This window comes from Zonotrichia albicollis, chromosome 6, assembly GCF_047830755.1.
Source record: "Zonotrichia albicollis isolate bZonAlb1 chromosome 6, bZonAlb1.hap1, whole genome shotgun sequence".
Lineage (NCBI taxonomy): Eukaryota > Metazoa > Chordata > Aves > Passeriformes > Passerellidae > Zonotrichia > Zonotrichia albicollis.
The window spans coordinates 10,375,228-10,396,566 of record NC_133824.1 but is presented as its reverse complement, the minus strand read 5'-3'; the positions used below and the strand labels follow the sequence as shown (position 1 = coordinate 10,396,566).

The following is a 21,339-nucleotide window of genomic DNA, read 5'->3' as shown; positions in this document are numbered from 1 at the left end:
ATTTTGTTAGATACTGCTTAAGATTCAGCAGGCACAACTGAGTATTTCAGTTACAGCTGTGGCACATAAGGACTGTCATCAGCTCTTCTCATGAAAATAAAGATTGTTTTAAAAGGCAACAGGCTTTAAAGAAAGCAAAATACTTTTGTGCCTACAGTCCTTTATAGATCTTTCAAGGATAAAGATCCCAAGTCCCTAAGGTGTGGCCTTCAGAACCCAAAACTCCCCTCCTCCCTAAGTTCTATGGGTCATGAAGAATTTGACTACTGGAATGATAATTCAATCACACACCTATGGTCAAATAAAAATATTACAGTTGCACATAAATATGACTAGACTAAAGACAAGAGGAAAAATATCCATAAAGACTTTAATCCTTCAGGTTTAAGGATGGCCAAAAAGGTCAGGGCAGTTTCCAGTGAACCAGGAGTTCAGGGTTCTAGTCCTGGTGACTTTGTCACTGCCAGTATGCAATCAGTCATCTCTAGATTCATCAATTCCTCCTCTGCTTTTATATCCTAAGCTCTAATGACAATCTCTCACCTATTAAATGCTTCTGCTGTTTACCAGCCCTTGGCTTGGACATTGAGATGTGACTGTTAATACAAATATTAACAATAAAATTTACTCCAAGAAAAACCAAGCATTGATACATGAGAAAATTCCAGGCTTACAGCAAACTGCAAAATATAATTCTGCTCCTTGTGGATTTATTCTCTGCTGCAAGTGAGAAAGTGCACTGTGAAAACAGTACAGAAACAAGTAATTCCAGACTGAGTCAACACTTCTGTATGACAGCAGAATGTGTGATCAGCTGTAAATCTGGCATTTTCCTATTTTCAAGAACCGCATTTTCCAACCTAAACATGGTCCTTTTGAATCAAGGCTCCTTTTCATCCTGCTGTAAGATTTTTACAATACTACAAATGAAATGCAGTTTTTCAAACGACTGGAACTGTAACTACATGTATCTGTGCAATTACTCCATGACAGCTATGACTGAACTCTAAATTTTAGCTCTTTAAGAAGACATCACTATTTTTTAACCTGTAAGATTGCTCCATTTGTGGGTAACAGTATTAATCACCAGAGCAAGAACTGGAGTCTGAGTTTCTGGGAAGACAGTGAAGTAACTGCAGCAAATTTAATTTTTATCCTTTACAGTAGCCCAGCTGCCTAAATGGTGGCCTCTCCACCACTCATTAAAAAGGAAACAATTCCTAACAGTTCAGTGGGATGAGGCTACTGGCAACTAAATATTAACTTCCTTATTATTAGTGGGGTGCATGTGCAACATCCTCCTGAACAAATTAAGAGAAAAAGTGATTTAGTTCTTCAACATTTACCATTATAAGCTGAACAGAATCTCATGGGTCAAATAAAAGGCACTTGAAAGCACAGAAGTGTTCCTAATGTAGCCATCAAATTAATGGAAAAAGGTGATAGAGAACCTAAGAAACTTTGGCAAAAACTGTCTGAACTGAAAGATTTTATGTCCTATCAGCTCTGTCCATCACCACTAACAAAAAACCAGCATTTTGGGGGAAAAGAAGCAGGGCAAGTGCTAGCCAGACACAGACATTGGTCAGCTAGCTCCAATTTTTTCCATTTTTAATTCTTTTAAAAAAATATGAAATGACTGGTTATCACACTTCTATTATATGCAGTAAAAGTGGCCATTTGGCCTGTAGTTCCAGAGGACACACAGGCCAAGCAAGCATCACCTTGAAGAACCTCTAAGTAAGCTGTTATCCAAAATATTTCCCTATGGCCTTAAAAAGTCATCAGCATTTATCTGGTACAGCATTTTCTGAAATACATAAAGACACACACCCATTTAAATGGAAATTGCTACCTGTCCCCTTGTTGGCAGATCTTTTACACTGTCAGGTTTAAAGAAGGTGAAGTCAATCAGAGCCTGAAACAAAGACACTGCTTTCTCAGAATGACCAGCCTGTCTCAGGAAGTGGCACTGCTGAATAAATATAGCTGTAAAGAAAAGAAGATAAAATTTTAGTACTTCAGATTTTGTCGCAAAGTGTTTTATTACAGCCCACAAATATAAAAATACATACACGACATGCTGTAGAACATAATTGTTTTGGAACAGTATCAAAATCCAAACTATGAAGGGTAACCAGCATAAATTCATTTGTCAAAGTGGTCACAGTTTAATGAGCTTTAGGACTGCTCACTTTAAATGTGCCAAAGAGAGGGCTTTTTATTCGTGCCATACAGGCACTGTCCTTACAGGTGCAAAGTTGGACACAATGCTCGGCCCTTCACTGTACCCACATCTGCCAGTGGGTCACAGCCCTCTTTGAGGATGCTGGGTGTTATCACAGTGCACACACGAGGTGATGACAACAAAAATCCTTTTTGCCTCAGTTTTGCATTGCCTCAGATATTTGCATTGATAATATATTAGCAATATAGAATTTTCATTCCAATTGTCATTTCCGTTTTCTGTATGTAAGACCTGATTCAAGAGAAGTCAGTATTCTGGTCAATATATTACTGCTTAAAAGTAGGGAAAAGCCCTATCCCTCACTGTTCAACACATTATTTGTCTAAGCACTGCCATATTCCCACTGCACACCAAACTTCAGTCTCAGCTTGAAAAGGGAGGCAAAGTCGCAGTGTTCCTCTCCATATTTTGGACAAGAGCTGGAGAAGTAACAGGTATTATAAACAGTAAGTAACAGGTATTATAAACACCTCCATTATGAGGCAGCTCAAGGACATTTCAGTGATACTTAATCACTCCAAATGACACTCCAGTCTTAACACAATAAAAGCTGTTTAAATTGCTTTAAATCATAACAGACTTGCAAAAAAACCCAAGCCCATGAAGACTTGATCACTGACGGCATGGAGAACAGTAAAACAGTTCTTTAAATGCTACTGTTCCTTCATTAAACTGTCTTTGGAGGGTTTGAAACAATCCAAATATTAGGTGTCTATATACACATATGTAACAACACAGATTAGCAGCAACTGCTCTTCATCATCATCATCATCTTATATTTAGCACATGGGAAATTAATTACTCCCTATATCTGAATTTAGATATGTATCAGACACATAAAAACCTGAATTCAGCAGAATATATACATTGGGCATTAAATAATTTTTTTTCTGCAAAGTCAATGATTATTCCTGCTGACAAAGACTCAGATTTCTGAAGGTATTTAAACAACAAAAACAATTATTAAGTTTATAATACAGTCTTCCTAAGTATTTTAACTAATTTAGGCACTGTGTCAAACTGATACTGAAAAAATTGTCCCTTCCTACTCTCCCAGCTTCAGAAATGAACTTTGATTGAAATACTCTGAATGTAGAAAATGCCTCATTGGGATTTGCTGCCAAACTGGTGCCAAAAATAAATTACAGTGTAAATTTTTCTGCATTAGGAAAAAAAAAGGTGTTTGATGAAATGCAAAGATCAGCATTTCTTGGCAAAAACTGAAAACAGCATGAATACATACTTAATTCAGTCCATGATGCTAAGGCAGTCCTGCAGCTGAACTGACCTAGAAGATAAGGATGTTTCTCCCCAACCAGGAGGTATAATTTGAAAAACAGAACTCTGTCTACACAGCAAAAATTAAGAAGACTTTATATTAATCTGCTTTATATTAGCAGTTCCTAGTAAATTTAAAATATTAGAAATTGTTATCTCAAAATTTATTTAAAGGTTGATCTACCATTTTAAATTCAGCTTTATCTTTTCAAAATTTTTCAATACTTAAAAAAACCACCCACCTATTTCCAAGCAGACAGTACTCCACACTGAACTGAACACTAGATGGCACAGTCCCCCACTATTTAAAATCAGAGCTCTTACATTTTGTCCCTAGGAAAGGTCAAAGGTTGAAGATACAAACCTAATGTACATCTACAGTGCTACTCACCTCATAATAAGTCTGTGAAATATTCTGTATATTTATCTTAATGAACAATTTGGTTACCTTCCTAATAAGTACAGTATCAATTAAAACTCAGCCCAAGAATTACACAGCTGAGTCACAAATGAAGAAATCTCAAAGAAATCTCCCAGTGAAATTTCTCTAATCCTGTAATTTGAATTCTGAAGAGGGAAAATAAAATACTGAGAGTGTTCATAAACAAATCACTGGATGCTTAAGACAGAACAAGAAGTTACTTTTTGTTCTGTTCCATTCATGAATTTGAGTTCCTTTTCATTTTTAGCTATCTATGGATATTGCCAGCAAAAAAGTATTTAGAAAAACATCAATCTAATATTGGTTAACTTGCTAAAGGAACTCTATTAAAAAATCCTCATAGCAGTTGACAATCTGCTTCATGAGTCATATACCTTCAAATATGTGCAGGAAAACAAAATGAAAGAAAACCCTTCTTGTTTCCAAAACTAGATTCTGAATAAAATCTTTGTCCTGAGAATCTTCATTTTGGTTAGTGTACAAAGTGACTGAAATATTGGAAATCAGAGACAGTAGAAGCAATTAGAAGCTATCAGGCTGTACAATATGCACTGGCCAGCAGAGCATTTTTCCTCTGCAGCACTTTTGCAGTGCTTGATCCAAGATGAATCAGTCAAAGACTGCATGAGATCTGAACACCTGAAACCAATTTGATAACCCAGCATCTCTATCTGTTAGCCCAGACTGGATGTTGCATAACATCATTGCTCCAACAGGAATTACAGGACTGGATAAAAACAAGAGGTTTCTTGGACTATGATGCACATAAAAAAATGGACTCCTCCATAACAGTCTCTTAGATTGAAAATTAATTTTAAAATAAAAAAATATCAAGTCAAAAATATACATGGTGACACTAATCTTTTCCCCTCCTCAAAGTATTCACAGAACAATAATCACAATGACATGCCAAGGTAGAGAAGTAAAGCTGAACTGGATAGTATAAATCATTTAGCTCCAAATAAATTTAAAGTCCATGCCAGAACTGAGCATGAACTCATTTCTTCCCTGAATCCACTCCAGCATCCCAACTATCTGAATTATTTTCCTTCCAGGGATAATTATATAATAAATTATAAAGTGGTAGATGTATGCATAGGAGAAATAGAGAAGGCATGATCACATGGTATTACAGCTTGGAATTCTCCATCTACAGACTGGGATTCTCAACAAAATTTCACATCAGACTTGTAATGTTCCTTCTCTTTTCTGGATTAAAGTAATCAATTGTAAAACTTCCAAACAAGAGATAATTATTTTTTTCACAAGTCTCCCTTTTATAAAAGCACATCTCCTGGCTGTTGGCTGTGATCCTCCAGTCCTGACACTGTGCTATAAACCACTCAGCACATTAGACTTTAATGGATGTTTTATCATAAACTGTCCTGGGGAAGAGAAGGATCTGCCATATCCATATTTGGTTGGAATATCTGTTTTAATTCTCAGCTAAGAAACCAGGATGCCAGGCATTTTGGAGAGAAGAAAAGCTTCATGCAATACAGGAAAATCTGTTCTGAATGCATTAGCTCCTATGAAGGCCAACCTGACCATAATATGCAGGAAGAGCCTTACCCAGCATAGCTTCTTCAGTGCCAGGCAGCAGAGGGTGGGACACCATGCTGCCATCCTGCACAGCTGCCAGTGTTGTCAAACATTTCCCATAGAGGCTGTTGATCTTTGAAACAGAAAAGGTAGTGAACTGACTTTGACAGAACAGAAGGTATTTCTTCCACATCTCTGGATTATTGGGATGTAAAAATATTAGCTTCTGCCATTCTTTGATCACAGCTGGTGGTTCCCAGAATTCTGTGCACAGCTTCAGCCTGGCAAGTTTCAGATCAACATTACTTGGATTGCTTTCAATTGCCCTCTCTAAAATGGCCAGTTTCTTTTCCAAGACTAACTTGAGTGATTTTCTCCTTAATTCCTGCTCTCCCGTACTGGCATAAGGGCTAGGTCCTCTCATTAATTCATCCTAAAAAAAAAGAAACATCATTACAACCTTAGGAAGAACAATCACTAGAATCACAAGAATGCTGACATTTGTGAAGATGAGTTAACAGTTCACTCTTCACCAAGAAAAGATCTACAATTCTAAACAAATGAAATTACACTATAATGTTCATGTATTTATTACTTATAATAAGCAACAAGGTCCATTAGAATACATACCTGAAAGGCAATAAATTCCATCCAAGCATTAATATCTCTTGGGTTTTCTCTAACTTTCTTGTTATATTCTTCCACTTTTGTCATTAGAACAGAGTTCATGCTCATCCCAGGCTCTTGAACTGTTTGCTGTGTATTTACAGACTCACTGTCTGCACTCTTGCACCCTTTTCCTTGTAGCCACACTGTGGTTGATGGATCATAAATCCCAAGAGGATTTACTTCTGTTGTGTCAGAAGAATCATCAATTTCCACTTGGGAAACTGGTATAAAAGCAGGTGGATCAGATGGAGAATTTTTATTACAAACAAGAATCCCATCTGTGTTCAGCATCTTCACATTGTTCTTTGTAAAGTAGCGCTCAGGCCGACTCTGTGCTTGCTTCCTTTTTGATGCACAACTGTCCCAGGTTATGCACTGCTTCTTTGCATCTATGCCAAGACAGGAGTCTCCTTTTCTTTTATACCTTGAAAGGGAAAATACAATAAAACCTCTTCTAAAATACACATTAGAAAAGATACCTCCTTTTTGAAAGAAATACTTTCATTCAAATTAACCCAAATAATGTATGCATATACCTTCAAAAATTTAGGAACCTGGTAAATTTCTGCCTATTTAAAACTTCAATTTATAAATTCCTTCACTGCCATCACACTTTACTATCACACTAAACTTCCTCTGAATTCAACAACATATATCATACTCAAGCAGAAGAAACCCTTTTTCCTTTTCATCATTTTAAACTATGCAGACAAACCCAGAGGAAGAACAACAGACACTATTTAGGGTTACTTAGATTAGACTATTTTAAACTGAAAATGAGATACCAGCTGTTCAGTCCAGCAATTTCCTTCTGCATCCCTAAGCCTCTGTCCATTTTATATGCCAAAGTGGAGAGGGGTGTGAAGAGAAAAAAAAAAGGCCATGTTCATAAAGGCCACAATAATCCCATGGATTAAGACAGGAAAATACCATCTTCAAATATTACCAAGAATGTAATTTCAGTGGCAGATATAGTGACATGTAACACTAAAATAATACTTTTCATCTCAGAAAATAGCTGACAATCCAAAGGTGATAGAAAATTGAAACAAATTGTAACCAGGCAATTTTATTGCAAAAGCATAAAAAGCTACAAAAATATAACCCATAAATTCTCCCTCCTCCACAAATAATTATATACAGTATTACAGTATATACAGTATAAACAATTTTCCTGAGAAAATCAAGAAGTGTACATACATAATGCATGAGCCAACTGTAGGCTCCTTTGCTTCTGTATTTCTGCAAGGAAATGTTCTGAAGGGTCATCACAGCACCAGTAACTCACTAAGGACATTGAATGTGCAATTTCTTCTATACTAACTTGAAATGTAGCATTGCATAGGACAGACACATTTTAGTACAATGTCTGGGTGAAATCTGTTTTCTAAGAAAATACCTGTAGCTTTTTTTTTTTACAATGGTATCAAACTACTCAAGTAAACCTCTTGACAAATGTAGTATGAAATAATCAATACCTTCACTTTCCTCTCAGACACAGAAACAGAACCATAGCAACCAAAAAGAGACTCGACCAAAGACAATTTGTAACACAACCTCGGATTTCTGACCTCACAAACATACATCTGCCCCATGCTGCCACGTCCAGATGGCCCTGTAGTTTGCTACACAGAGAATGTTTTTAAGAACAATGAAAATCATGCACATTATACCCATTATTTCATGCCATCTTTTGCCTTTTAAAACATTTATCCAAGAATATAGAATGGTTTGGGTTGGAAGGGGCCTTACAGATGCCAGGCATCTCATTCCAACCCCATGGGCAGAGACACCCTCCACTAGATCAGGCTGCTCAAAGCTCCTTCCAACCTGGCCTCGAGCACTTCCAGGGATGGGGCATCCAAGTCTCTGAGCAGCCTATTCCAATGCCTCACCACCCTCTCAGTAAAGAGTATAAAAAGTCCCTCTCCATCTTTCTTGTAGGCTCCCTTCAGGTACTGGATGGAGCCTTCTCTTTTCCAGGCTGAACAACCCCAATTCTCTCAGCCTTTACTCAAAGGAGAGCAGTTCCAGCTCTCTGTAATCAGTCTGGTGCCCAATCTCCAGACTCCTTCCAAAAGGTTGATGCCTTTCCTGTGGTGGGGATTCCAGAGCTGGATACAGCACTTCAGATGGGGTGTCACCAGGGCAGAGTGGGGCAGAACCCCCTCCCTTGTCCTGCTGGCCACACTGCTTTGGATGCAGCCCAGGATACAATTGGCTTTCTGGGCTGCCAGTGCATATTTCTGGCTCCTCATCCACTTGCTCCCATCACTGCTCTCACCCACCAGCACCCCAAAGTCCTTCTTGGCAGGGCTGCTCTGATCTGTTCATGCCCAGCCTGTGCTGATGCCCTGACCCAGGCGCAGCACCTTGCCACTGTTAAATCTCGAGGTCCTTGCCCAGGTCCCTCTGGATGTCATCCCAACTGCACTACTCAGCTTAGAGATGTGAAACTTACTGAGTGTGCACTTGATCCTGCTGTCCGTGTCACTGATGAACAACACGTCAGGCAGCAGCACAGACCCCCTGGGGACATCACCTGCCACTGGCTCAACACCAAGTCAAATTTTGAAATAAGCTACTCAGTTATCTTTTCTCATCTTCTATGTAAAAAGTTGCAGACAGACTCAAGTGCCTCTGTGACAGTTTGGATACAGAGAACAATGTTCCATACCTTGCTATGTCCCCTCGATACAAGGATTTGTAGGCCCAGTTTGCAGGGTCTGGTTTCTTGTCTATGCAGAAGGTGTCTGCTCTGGGCTCCTGGATGTCATCAAGCCAAATAGAGTGACTGCTGGCAACACCTGATGCTTTCTTACCTAGGCTGCACACAAGAGAAGGAGGATATTCTAAATATTTCTGCACATATTCAGCATTCACATAACCCAAAACATTCACAAAACACATTAAATTTCTGTGGTTCACAGTAATTTAACTTACTCAAAGTCATTGTACATTATCCACTCCTGCAAAGTCAGTCCACACTTTGAAAAAAACAATTAGAAATACACTAATAGTACCATCAAATCAAAACACTGCAAGTCCTTGCACTTCCAAAAACTGAATTTATGATTATGAAAGGTAATAACCAGATTTAACCCATCAATTTAATCAATAGCTTGGCACACTATAATGCAAAAGCCACATAATACTACTTTCAAAATTTACTCTTGTCTTGGTAAGATGCTACAATCAAGAAAAATAAGATAATCTGTAAGAGGATTTACTAGCTGTAATTATACCCATGCATTTGATAAAACAGTGTGTATCAAAGTGGTTTGTGGATTACAGTTATACAAATTAACTTGAGTGGAAATTGCCACCTGCCTCTGAACTCTAGATAACTGTGAATTTCCAGTCTGAATTCATGGTACAATTATGTCAGTTTTAGAGTTCTGAAAAGTTTTCTAAAATTTCACAACGCTTTTCACATTTTCAGAGCAATTTTGTGATTCAGGTTTCAAAACCAGTCTTTTGAAAATTCAATATTCTCTCAGCATCAACAATTTCTGGAAAGTAGTAAAAAAAGACACCATGAAAGAACTTCAACACTTTTATTTGGGCAAAGCACTGGCTGTCTGGCCCAACCTGGCAAACAGTTTATGAACCATGCCCAGGCACCCTTCCATGGATGAATGATGGGACTGAGCAGAATGGGTTCAGCACCCAAATGATTTTTATTGTCCTCCCTCACAGCCAAGGAAGCCTTAGCCACCACAAACCAATGAAAGTTCTCAGAAAGGAGGAGCCAGGTCGGGCTAGAGGTATCAGACAACACCTGCAGCACCTCTGCCACTCCTCCACAGGGAAACAATGTCACCTTGGCACAGACACACCCCACCAACCTGTGCTTTCAGCTCCTGAGCAATCCCCCCTTGAGAAAAGCAGTAAATTGGGGGAAATTCAAAGACTACCCAGACTGCATCAATTGTAACAAAAATTCCTTAATGTCACCAAACCCTCACTCTATACAGGAGTAGCTGCAGTGTGGAATTAGAGCCAGAGCTGCTGATGCCAAAGAAAACACAGGAACCAGGGAACCAGAGAGAGGCAAAATGGCTGCTCAAACTAGCAAACATGGTGACAACCAGGAGAATGGGACTCACTGCCAGCTGGACAGGGCCACCTTGAAATGTTAAAAACCCAGCAGCCTGAGGAAAGCACAGCTAGGGATGCCAAACCTGGATACTTGCTGCATTCACAGAACCTCTTTTGCTACTCAAACATCCTGAGAGTCACTACATGCCTCTTTTCTTGCTCCATAAAAACACTCCACTAATTACACAGACTCTTAGAGCTCCTGGAATTAACAAAGAAGACTTAACAAAACACCGAATTTCAATTGCTCAAATACTCATGTAGAAATATTACAAGTAGAAAGTATGAAGCAAAATATATGAATATAAAAGAAGTACAAAATCATAAATTTTGTCTTAAAATGAAAAAAACCGAAATGTAAACTCTGTGAGGAGAAAGTTACATTACAAGGCAAACCCAGCCACATATTAATAATTAAGAATGTTTAATGCAATCGCTCTCCAAACCCTCACAAAAGATCAGTGAAAGGAAACAAGATGCTTACAAAAACTGGACAAGCCTCTATATGACTTCAAAAATTTATTTCATAACCACCATACCATGCTTTGCTCTGTACAACAGCACCTCACTGAATATTTTAGTCAGTTTTTTTATATTATTAAACAAGTGGTTCTAAATCTGTTTCCCTTGCTTTGAATGCATGTTCAGTCAAACAAAGCTTAGAAAAAGGTGATCAACCAGTGGTAAAATTTCAGTTGAAGAGACAAGCACAAGAACACAATGGATTTACACCTTGCATAGTGTTAATATTTACATACTTTGCTGCTGCTTCCTTTTCACTACTTTTGCCACTTCCTCTGTCCTTGATGTGCTTAGTGTCCACCTCTGATTCGCTGCTACTGGAATCCCCTTTGGTTTTCTTCTTTGTCTTCTTACTGTGGTGATGCTTTTTCTTTTTCTTTTTCCTTTTCTTACTTGTCTGTTTCAGGCTCTCATCTGTATCACTCTCCTCCGACAACTCAGATCTGGAAGAAGTCCTGCTTGGAAAAAGTATATACATTTACATATACCTATACAGCTAAGCAGTTGTTACAGACTGCCACTGTAAGAAAGTTCAGAACATTTTATTCTTTACCTTTATTCTCCCTCTGTTTTTTTGGTAGGGATGGTAGCAGTAACAGTATAGAGCAAAAGTGAGCTAAATCTGCATTAAATCACAACTACATTTTTCAGCTGCTGGAATTACTGACAGGAAGTCTTAATGTTTTAATTGTCAAGGCATTTTGATGTGTGATCTGTATAAATAGCCATCTGTTAACACTGTCAAATTAAAGACAACCAAAATGATAAAATTTCCTAACTTTGCTAAACAACTTAGGTCATGTTAAAAGACTGAGAAATCTTTCACTGTGACCTGCAAAAGAAAAAAAGTCTGAATTTTTTCCCTGTTTTTTTATGACTTATATAATAAGAAGTATCAAATTCCAGATAAAAAAAATCAAAGATTCCAGATTAAAAAAATCAAATCTACCAATCGAGAAACAATTTTTGATGACTACTGAACTCATGTTACCATATAATACAGTATAATGTAATAAATAACACTATGTAGAACAGACAACTGAGTTACTGAGAGATCACAAAAAGGACACATAGTTTTGGCAAAACATATGTACATTACTGTACATACCACAAAAACTCCCACACTTAAAAATCAAATGAATAATGGAAGTCTTCTCTAAGCCTTAATTAAAGCACAAGCTCTTTTAAAACTTTTTTTCTGCAGTCTTTCAATGAAAAAAAGGAGTGACAACTCTCATTATTCCTAATACATCAATATAAGAAAACACTGCATTTCAGAAATAAGGCATCTCAAGCAACAGCCCTGACAGAATTTCTTTAGGGACACTAAAGAAAAAGACACCAAAGAAGAACCATTAGCAGATCTTTAAAACAAACATGCACATTTCTGCAAACCAAACAAAGCAAACCCTCTCAAAACCACCAGCCAGGTTAGAGCAATTAGTTTTTACTGAAATGAAACCAATTCGTTTTTATTCAATCAAGTACCCAAGAAAAAGGCAAAACAACCCCCAAACAACAAACTCCCAAACATTTTTCTGCACGCTATTTTTTGACAAAGTCCTTTCAAAGATAAAATTAATATGGTGGGTTTATTATGTCATTCTATCTAATGGTAACTTGCAAAATCCTTAGCTTTATGACATGAAAGTCCTAAAAAGATTTGAAGAAACACAGCAGAATATATGACTGATAAACAAAACACTGATTGCATTTCAAACACAGAATGCATGTAGATGCAAGACTAAGTATGGAATAAGATGTGCTGAGGTGTGCTTGGTGTTATAAAGATATTCTCTATCATGATCTCCAACAATCATTGTAGACAAGGGAGCTTGTATCAAATTAAAAGAGACAAAGGTTTTGAACTTGACAGCTACAACCTGACTGCATTCACTATTGAGTGCTAGTGACAGTGTCACTGGCACCCAGTCCAGTGAATGCATTAAAACCAGCTCTTCAGCAAACGGGGCTGCTTAAAGCTCATTTCTGCAAAAGGATATCATCACCCACTTCAGCTGACCAGCAGGCTCTACAGCCACACTCAGCTTGATACATGTAATATTTCACTCGTTCACATCAGCAACTGTTTTTCAAAAAGTAAAAAACTGTGAAATGGCTGATTGCTCTGGTTTCCCCAGAGAAAGCATAAAGATGATGCTTAATCTTTACATTATTTCAAGGGTCACTTTAGACATTCAAAAGCTAATGAAGAATGATGATTGCTCAGTTCCCTCTCCATCTCAAAATAACAATCATTTAAATGCAGCTCTGAGAAAAAGAAAATAGGAATGTAATTGCATACATACAATTTCTCATGATTTTAAGTTAAAAGACATGGAAGCATTATTCATTCTTTTACACATTCAGGCATTTTAAAATACTGAACAAGAGAATGAGAAGCAGCTTTTAGCTTCTGAATTTGGTCTCATATAACAAAAGATAAGCAGGACAAAAGAAAGAGGCTATTTCAAAAGACATTGAAGCACATTCTACCTTATTAATGGTGATTTTTCAGGAATGAGATTGGCAACTTCTGTGGAGCGCTGGTGCAGCAATAGTGCATCTTCTGCAGAGAAGCTTGGGTTACTAAGCCAGTCTAACTCTGTAGGTAAAAAAAGTGTGAGATCAATACAAATTATCTTGCTGTTCTTTTTAAGGTGGGGTTAATCTAGTCAGCAGACAGTTAAAGTCACAGTAACTGTCACTGTCATGTGCAATAACTGAGCCTATTGGAAAGCACTCAATGAAATTGCCATTTAGCTCAAACTGAAAGCAGATTCCATGTTTAATACACAGTGCTATACATAAAAAATAATCTATCCAACATTCATTTTTATGATTTAAAGGTTCTAACTTTATATATTTATAGACTGTATAAATTTTTTATATATGTATAAGATTATTTACTGTATCATAATATATTTACTACTATATATCAATTATACACTAATTTCTATATACAATATATAATAGAAATAGTTACACATTTTAAAAATAAAATTTAAAGATTACAGAAAAGCATAATTAAACAAAATGCATAGTTAATTAATGTGATAAAGCTTACACAAACTAACAAAAGAGTACTTTACTGACTGTGTGGAAAATATTCTTAACACAGTTTTATTGATAGGCACATGCATCATTGATAAGAATACTCAAGTGTTTTCTACATGGCCAAAACATGGCACTGGATTGTCAGTTCTCTAACCACTGAAATATGATTAGACCTTTCAACAGTGTGAAAGAAAGCTATTTGATGCTAATTTGGATACACTAGTCAGCACTAAGCATTCTGCATCTAAGTCACCAGGTAAGATCAGACATGGACAGAACATGGGAGGGGAAACTTTTTGTCACAATTTTACTGATACTAAAAGTTTAATAATGATTTTCACAGCATTTTCATATCTAAAATTCCTTTAAGCACGTGAGATTTCTTAGCTATTAAACAACAAAAATTACTTTGTGTAAATACAGAACTTAACAGCAGTCTCTGCAAGGCCACAACGACAGGGACAACACGAGGAACAAATCTGGTCTCCCTGCCTCTCCTCCATGCTCTTTACCATCACCTTTGCCTCAGTGTTCTTCCTGTCACACTCTTGTCTTTGTGCTCTTGACTACACTGACCTCTACTCCTTAATCAGCAAGAACTCACTGTCTGTCAAGCCATATACCTCTCCTCCTTTAAAGTATTTCTTTCAGAAACAGAATTTGGTATGAAAAGCTTTCTCCTGCCTCATGTCCCTGAGCTGTCATCCACAAAAGGATTTAAAGCAGAGTAGGCTGCAAAACAGTCTGTTAACCTAAGTTAAACACATCAAGAAATACATAAAACAAAGCAAAGCTCCAGTTTGTGTTTCCCAGGAGCCCATCCCCATTATGAAAGGCCCCATGAGGAGTGATCACCTCCCTGGCTCTTGAGCCTCCAGCTCTGTGCACGGGAGAATCCACAATTCATGGCAGTGTCCAGACCAAAGCACTCCCCATGAGCAGCCCAACCAATATTCTGCAGGACACCACCATGCACCATTCCCAGCCTGTGCCTGCAGCTTGGTTCTACCTGAGCCGGTAAGATCAACCTGCATCTTTAATGCATTGAAGAATCACTGTGTGAGAACCAAGACTGTGGCACAGTCAATGCTCCTCTGTGGCTACAGCAGGGAAGCTCAGAATTCTCCAAGTACAGTATCTTCTGAAGAATTTACCAAAATTGACTCCATACTCAGAAAGAAATGAGCAATTTTTGCCATTATGCAACATTCAAGTTCAAACTGCTTGTAAATAATCTCAAGTGTTCAGCTAGCTGGAAGCAAGCATTTCAAACATCACAATGCATTCCAAACTTTAAAACACTATCTCTTCACTGGTTGGGCTTTTTTCTTGAGGAATGTCTAAGAAGTTTATCATTTTTGCAGAGCAGATATAAAAGACCTATTTTTAAATAATATGCATGTACTTATTACATGCTTATGAGCAACAGCAGTAGCAATCCAATGACATTCTCTTTATACCTTCTCAAGCAGAAAGAAAAATTGAGAATTTACAGTGCATGTTGACAGAGACAATTTTTAAGAGTTACACGAACTCTTTTGTTGCCTCTCAGAATCCTGAAAATCTGCTTTCAGCAAAATTCACTGCATTGTCTGACCTACAGCATAGTTCAGATGCAAATAATGCTTACTAATGTCAGCAGGGTTACTGCTCTCTTCATGGCTACACATAAATTCACAATTTACCTTCCACCAAACACTAATTAAGCTTGACAACATAATTATATCGAAGCATATAGAAATTGCAGCACTCTAGAGGCTGCTGCAACTCAGCAATTGAGCAGCATAGGAAGCATAAGCACCGCTTCTGTTTTTGTTTCAGACAGCACTTCCACTTCAGAAATGGTTTAGGAAAGTTTTTAAAAGTATGAGACAGAACGGTTGGCTGCATGAAACACGACCAATATATATACATTATTACTTCAGCTTTTACAGTAAATCTATGAAACAGTCCTAAATGTCTGCTAAAAGCACCTCAGTTTTACATAACATTAAAATCAAAATACTCTGGGATCTCTGTATTATGATGCACTTTGGCTTCACATCAGCTCTGAGCAGAGAACCATCTATCAGAAAGACAGATGCCTGTCAAGTTCTCAAGTTCTCACAAGCTGAATGTGTGAAATTTGATATACACTGCCATAAATGGGGTTCTGAGTTAATATTTAATTTTTACAACTCACATTAAAATGTCGTTGTCAACAACAAAATACAATATTTATTAAAACATAAACCAAACAAATTATGTTCCAGGTTTGTCAATAATTCTCACACAAAAAGCTTCCAGTATACCAAAATGTAAGTCATAAGTAGCGCTAACAACTGAAATCTGGATCCAAAAGTCAGTCATACACCTTTTTCTGTATAATCTGATCTTCCAGACAGTGGAAGGTGGCCTGAAGCAACATAGACTACTGTAACAAACCTAAAGGCTAAATTCCTGAAGTTTTAAAATATAACCAAAGTCTTATTACCAGAAAATTTTACTGTATCTCTGCCTGACAGAGCAGCTCCTCTAGTCCTACAAACTGTAGTTTGGGATCTTATTATGTCCACTACTCCCTACACCAAATGTCATTACCAGAAAGGATCCTGAATGCAGCTAGAACATCTCCGTACAGGCAGAGTGAGTATCAGCCACTGCTAGGCCATCGGGGTAATGCAGAACTGGCTAGAACAAGAAGCTAATGCACCATACTGACTGGACCAGACACTAAAGAAATGGAGCCTAGGGAAATAATTCCTTGGTTTCCCTTTGCTGTCGTGTCCAGGGAATGGGAAGATTTAAGGGTGGCAAGCAAAAGGAAGGGTTAGTTCAAATCCTGTTCAGCAGAATAAATAAACTTAGTATCTACTTCACCGCTTGGCATTACACCAGAAATTGTTATTTACTTTAATATTATTATTTTATTGAAAGTATTACTCGCTAGACATCAACTACAACAGTCAATGTGATACAATGAAACATAATCTCACTTGGGACCTTCCAAAAAAGTCCTTTCCAACTATGATTTGGCTTAATGAGCAAGGAGTTAAAAAATCACATTTCAAGATATCCATAGCTAGTGGCGAAAAAAAGAAAAAAAAAAAAAAAGAAAATAACAACACCAACGACAAAGCCAAAGCCCCCGTGCCGCGCTCCGCAGCCTCTGGGGGCGATGGGCCCGGGCCCGGCGGCAGCCCCGCCCCCGCCGCTGCTGCACGGCCGGAGCGGGGCCGGCGGCGTGTGCCGGGGGCCGCTGGGGAGCTGTTAAGGGAAAGATGGTTCTCCCAGGACTTTACCTCTCGAGGAGCCCTCGGAGCTGCCGGCGGGGGGCTCCCCTGGCTGGGCGGCCCCGGCGAAGGCCGGGAACAGCGCCATGTCCCGGCGCCGCCGCCCCCCGCCCGCGCCGCCGCCGGCAAGATGGCGCCGCGCCGCCGAGCGCGCTGGGAGCCGTAGTTCTTCCGCCCGGCCCCAAGATGGCGGCTGGGGAAGGAGGGCGCGGCGTTGGGGTCACTGCTGGCTGGCGGGCGGGCGGCTTTCTGTGGGACTCCGCGCATCGTGCGCTCTCCGCCGCCGCACTGCGGGACTGGAGCAGGGAAGTGCTGCGGGAAGAGGCGGGGGGCAGTTTCCAGAGCCAGCCCATCCTTCCCATCGCCCTCACCCCTCACGACGCTCCCCGGGACAGAAGGCCCGAGCGATGTCTCGGGAGCCGGGAGCGCTCGGCTGTGTTAAAGGTGCTGCCGGGTGAGGCCGGGCGGTCTTTGCTGGTACCCAGTGCCTGCCCCGAGAGCCGGCCAGCCTGGCCCAACACGGGAACAAATAAATAACCCCCTGCAGCCGGGCCCTCTGACCCCGCAGCCACCCTGTGTGTCTGACAGCATCCATGAGCCTGCCCTCCGCAGAGGAACTGGAAAAATAATTTTTAATGTTTTTCACTTTGTGCTTTCTTGGACAGGATCTTCCGCTTCTTAAATATGTATTGTCTGAAACAGTATTTCCTTCTTTTTCTCTAGCCAATGCCTGATTCTTGTATTGTGAGGAAAAAATAAGCACCCTATTCACTTCTTCTGCAAAATTTTATACCCTATTAATATACTTCAGTATTCTTCTTCAACTGAAATGTTTGCCTATTTGCTTTGTAGGCTAAAGCCACTCCAAAATAGTCTCCTTGTTGAATTTCTTTAGTTCTTCTAATTCTTACTAATACTGTTGCATGACCAGAATTTCATGTAATGATTAAGGTACAGCGAGTTTAGGGATTATATGGAATTATGATGACTGGTTTGTTTTGTGCTCCTTTTCCAATGCCTTCTGATCATTCTGTTTGGCTTTTGTCTTCTCCTGAGCTCCAGAATCTGTCAAGAGACCATTTGTGATTGGCAAAAGATAATAGGGAACTACTGTGTGTAGATGATAGGATTAGCTTCCCTATACACACTGCTTCACATCTACCAAATTGATTTTTTTGGTCATTTTATAATTCATCTTTTTATTAATTAAAATCTATTTATAATTAAAACTTCAGTGACCTTTCTCAGTCAGATTTCCAGTTGATTGCTGTGAATACCTTGGCACCATCTGCACACTTTATGGTCACTCCATTTGCAGCCCTTTTTAGATGTTGATGATTTCATCCTTTAGAAAACTCTAAAATCATTTCTTATGCCTTTTTTCCTGCCTTAAGTTTATTATTAGTTCATAAAATGCTATTCATCAACAGGAGATAAGTATGAAAGTACAGAGAGAAGAGGATTCAGAACACAGCAGTGACCATGGACCCTGATAGTCTGGAAGTCACCAAATGAGGGGGCCTGATTGCACACTTGGAAAGTTTGGCTTCAAGTGTACACTCACCTCCTCATGTGGAGCCAAGTTTTTGTTCAAGTATATTATCATCTATGAAGTTTTGTAGTAAAACATTAGAATGTAGAAAATATAGTATGTAATATATAGAAATATATATCCACCTAGAACTCATACAGGAGATAGGGAAGATCTCCAAAAGAAGCACATTACCAATTTTGAAGAGAGCATTACAAAATAATTACCTTGCCACATGCACATTTTAGCCTTTATCCTGAGAACAGAAAATGTTTGTAATTTTGCAACCTGCAGTTGTCTTTCTGTCTGCCTGGCATAATTTCTCCAGGTAGTTTTAGAACTCATGATCAGTATCAACCAAATTTAAAAGAGGGTTACAGGTTATTACATTACTACAAATCAAATGAGAACAGGTTGGAACTCAGAGCAGGATTTTGAGTGGGAGCAAAACTCCAATATGCATGCAGTTCACATTGGGAGACTGACCTACTGAGAAAGTTGAGTCAAAACTCTTCTGTTAATGGAAATATTTCTTATAATCATATTTGGATAGTTCCTGAAATCTGTAAATGTGTTTATTCTGCATACTTCAGCAACAGGAAAACTACCACCTATCTACTGAAGAATATTTCCCTCTTCTCTTATGAGTGAGACTCAAAGCCCTTTCAAGCTTTTGATGCTCTAGTGCAAGATAAACTAAATAGATTTAATAAAAAAACATTCTGTTTATTTGCTGAATGTAATTTTTCACATTGTCTCTGAGCTGTTCGTTGTGATGGTAGCTATTGGTTTCTCAACAAAGAGAATACAGAAAATGTGCTTTTTGAGAGTAAAGCTAATGGCCAAAGAGAGAGTTGATAAGAATCCTAAGCACAGATTTATGCTGTGTCTCTGAAAGATATACCAAATTATGGCTAAAGAATGAGAAGGATACATTAACAAAGTGTTATTGTTGTCATACATCTGTTACTGTGACACAGAAAAACCCCAACCAAACAAACACATTTAACACTACCACAAAATTGAAAGCAGTTATCTTCCATTATCACAAATGAATTTAAACTTGTGTCAATGTTGCTTTTAGATTATTGCCCAGTGGTTACTATTTAACATTAGGACAAGTTGTCCCTGTAGTAAAATCTCCTGCTTTGACATTTGCTTGTACTATTGAGTGAGCAGTGCCCAGGCTGATGAAATGTGGTTTTCTGCAGCATATCCAGTGTATTAAATAAATTGGTTGCCTCAATGCAGTGGAGCCACACTTTTCCTTAGGATTCACTAAAATGCCTGACCAAAGGACCTCTTGATGTCTAAAGAAATACCCAGCAGTTTCTTCAGTTCTATCCTAATAAAAGCAAACCATCAAGCCTTTTACATTACAGACAAAACCACAGTAGCTGCATATTTAGCAACAAATTTCAATTACTAGTGTTCTCTTCAGTTTTAACTGTTATATTACTTGTACAATAAGTATTCTAGGTGATTATATTGTATAATACTGCTATTACATTTAATGTATCACATTTTCTCCTCAAAGGACCTACTTTGCAGGTCAGTATGTTTATGATTGCTAGAGTCTTTTATACAGAGATTTTTATAAAAATGCAATTCAACTGCCTTCTTACAATGTAATAAACAATACCTGAATAAAATCTTACCAGTTTAAATTATTAATAAAAGAGGGCTGTAAAATTACATGGGAAAGGTGCAAACATTTTTCCTTCCACAGAGAAAATTAAACAGAAAGTAAACATATACAAGTTGATGGATGCATTATTGCTAATATTTTCACAAAGGCTGTCAGGCTCTCTTTCTAATGCTTTAATAAATCTGGTGGTTTATTCATTGATCCAAGTCCTATCTATAAAATCTTCACTTATGAAAAGTTTGCTGGGCTATCAAATGCTTGCTGGGTGGATCAGTTATTGCAGGTATATTTGTGATGGACAAATGTAATAAAGATAACTGGTTCAGTTCAGATATGCATTTTGATGCTACACTTCAAAAACTTAAAGGAGTTCTCTTGACTTGTTTTTTTCACGATGAGTGGTAGTGCTGGCCTTGAACTTCAAATTGAAGCCATGGTCCTGTAGGCAAGTTTGAAATATGTGTACACTGTTCCATTATACAAACCAGAGCAACAAAATTATAATAAAAAATCTGAATCAAAACCATATTCTAGACTGGTCTTTAAGGTGTATAGACATAAACCTCAGACTTGTAAGGTATTTTAAATTCTGCTATGTATTCATGTATGCATATGTGAATATAAGTCTGTATTTCTATATCATTCCAGAAAAAGCAGGCTCTCCATATTGTTCCTAGTACATTTACTGGGAACAAAGCGCAGTAGGAGAGGAAGGAGGCATTTTGCAGACATAAGCACAGCATTTTGTGTGCTAGAATGGCCCTCTAGCATTTTATACCAGCCTTCTCAGGGTGAAGACTAGAGAATTTTAAGAAATCCAGAATGATTAAAGCTTCCTGTACATATCCAGACCCATACAATTTTATCCAGTTTCTTTTTTCAGAGAAAAGAGGAGAGGAGTTTTAGTTCTTAAAAAAAATGCAAACCAAACAAAAATCCCCATCCCACATCAACCCTTATTTTTGGCCTATTATTATATTTTACCTGCACCCTGTAGTTCTTCCACCTTTCTTTTTAAAATACCTTAGG

General features: G+C 38.3%; 1 protein-coding gene across 1 annotated transcript in view; it reads right to left on the bottom strand.

Moving 5' to 3' along the window:
- NRDE2 (NRDE-2, necessary for RNA interference, domain containing) overlaps window positions 1-17,423 on the bottom strand; it is a 32,417-nt gene extending 14,994 nt beyond the window's left edge. Inside the window, exons 1-7 of the mRNA XM_074542490.1 lie at window positions 17,141-17,423; window positions 13,299-13,407; window positions 11,039-11,257; window positions 8,857-9,006; window positions 6,141-6,603; window positions 5,541-5,943; window positions 1,856-1,989 (exon numbers count right to left, since the gene is read on the bottom strand). Of these exons, the coding sequence (XP_074398591.1) occupies window positions 1,856-1,989; window positions 5,541-5,943; window positions 6,141-6,603; window positions 8,857-9,006; window positions 11,039-11,257; window positions 13,299-13,407; window positions 17,141-17,219 (1,557 nt within the window). The 5' untranslated portion in view covers window positions 17,220-17,423. The remainder of the gene's footprint in view (window positions 1-1,855; window positions 1,990-5,540; window positions 5,944-6,140; window positions 6,604-8,856; window positions 9,007-11,038; window positions 11,258-13,298; window positions 13,408-17,140) is intronic.
- Between the last annotated feature and the right edge of the window lie 3,916 nt (window positions 17,424-21,339).